Below are 1,084 nucleotides of genomic sequence, written 5' to 3'. Positions count from 1 at the left end.
AAAAACACCACCACAAACAAAACGGTTAATTCCCCAAATTATTTATTGAAAACCCAGCAGTTGTCTTTATTACCTGTCCTTTTGTACAAATGGGGAAGAAAACAATAAACAAAAAAAAAGTGTAAACTGAGAAGTTCTACTAAACTGATAACTGTGCCGTGAGCCGTTCTGTCTGAAGCGAAAGCGGGGCCGAGGAACACACCCAGATATGAAAAAGAGGACGACGGCCGCGCACCTCCTGTATATAAACGGGCGCGGTCACACGCTGGCACGGGGTGAGGGTTGCAAGGGGGCGGCGTGGTGAAAAGCGGTGAGCGGCAGGACGGGGGTGGGGGTGGGGGGGGGTGGGGGGCGGTGGGTTCATCTTAAAATCACACACACGTTTCTTCAGGCCTTTCGTGGTTGCTCTGTGAGGAATGCCACAGGAGTCTCACTCTTCCGCACGTCCGTCCCTCGCTCTCCTTCCTCTCCCTCGCTTCACCGTTTCTTGGGAGGGGCGGCTGTGCGGGGCGGGGTGACGGGGCGCCCCGAATTCATGCCCCCGTACTGGTACTTGGCTTTCTTCTCAGAGGGCTTCAGGATCTAATGGATGAGGGCGAGAGGCACAGGTTGTGTTTACCTTGAGACACCGGAAAAGCTCATCTCAAACAGGGTAACTTCGGCTCCTGCATCGGCTTGTCCTACCGATATCCTACTGCACCCCGGGGAAAGACACGATCTGGAACTGCATGGACCGTTCTGCGGTGACTGGGTTTGCTCTCTCTTTAGCCTTAAAACATTCGAATCCTTCATTCATGCATCACTCTCAATGTGTATCTTAAAGTGTATATTGGATATCTTCCATTACCACCATTTTCCATTCATATTTTAGTGAGCTTGAAATTTGGCATGAAATTACTCTTCCCCCAGGAAAACTCTATTAAACTCCATTTCAAAGTAATACCTTGGCCAAGTCTTTTGTTTGGAAGTGCCAGGCCTGCAAAAAGACAAATTTATCCCTGCTGTCTACACATAGTTACACATCGCTATACACACTTCCCTGACTTTAGTACAGAGAAGGGCCTATAATCCAAGTCTATGTTTC

General features: G+C 49.3%; 1 protein-coding gene across 1 annotated transcript in view; it reads right to left on the bottom strand.

Moving 5' to 3' along the window:
* Positions 1-334: 334 nt before the first annotated feature.
* Positions 335-1,084, bottom strand: part of LOC118790875 (serine/threonine-protein phosphatase PP1-beta catalytic subunit) — a 21,090-nt gene continuing 20,340 nt past the window's right edge. The window contains exon 8 of the mRNA XM_036547990.1: positions 335-582. Coding sequence (XP_036403883.1) covers positions 478-582 — 105 coding nt within the window. The 3' untranslated portion in view covers positions 335-477. The remainder of the gene's footprint in view (positions 583-1,084) is intronic.

This window comes from Megalops cyprinoides, chromosome 16 (genome assembly GCF_013368585.1).
Source record: "Megalops cyprinoides isolate fMegCyp1 chromosome 16, fMegCyp1.pri, whole genome shotgun sequence".
NCBI classification, from domain to species: domain Eukaryota; kingdom Metazoa; phylum Chordata; class Actinopteri; order Elopiformes; family Megalopidae; genus Megalops; species Megalops cyprinoides.
The sequence above is the reverse complement of the archived record's forward strand: the minus strand, read 5'-3'. Positions and strand labels throughout refer to the sequence as shown.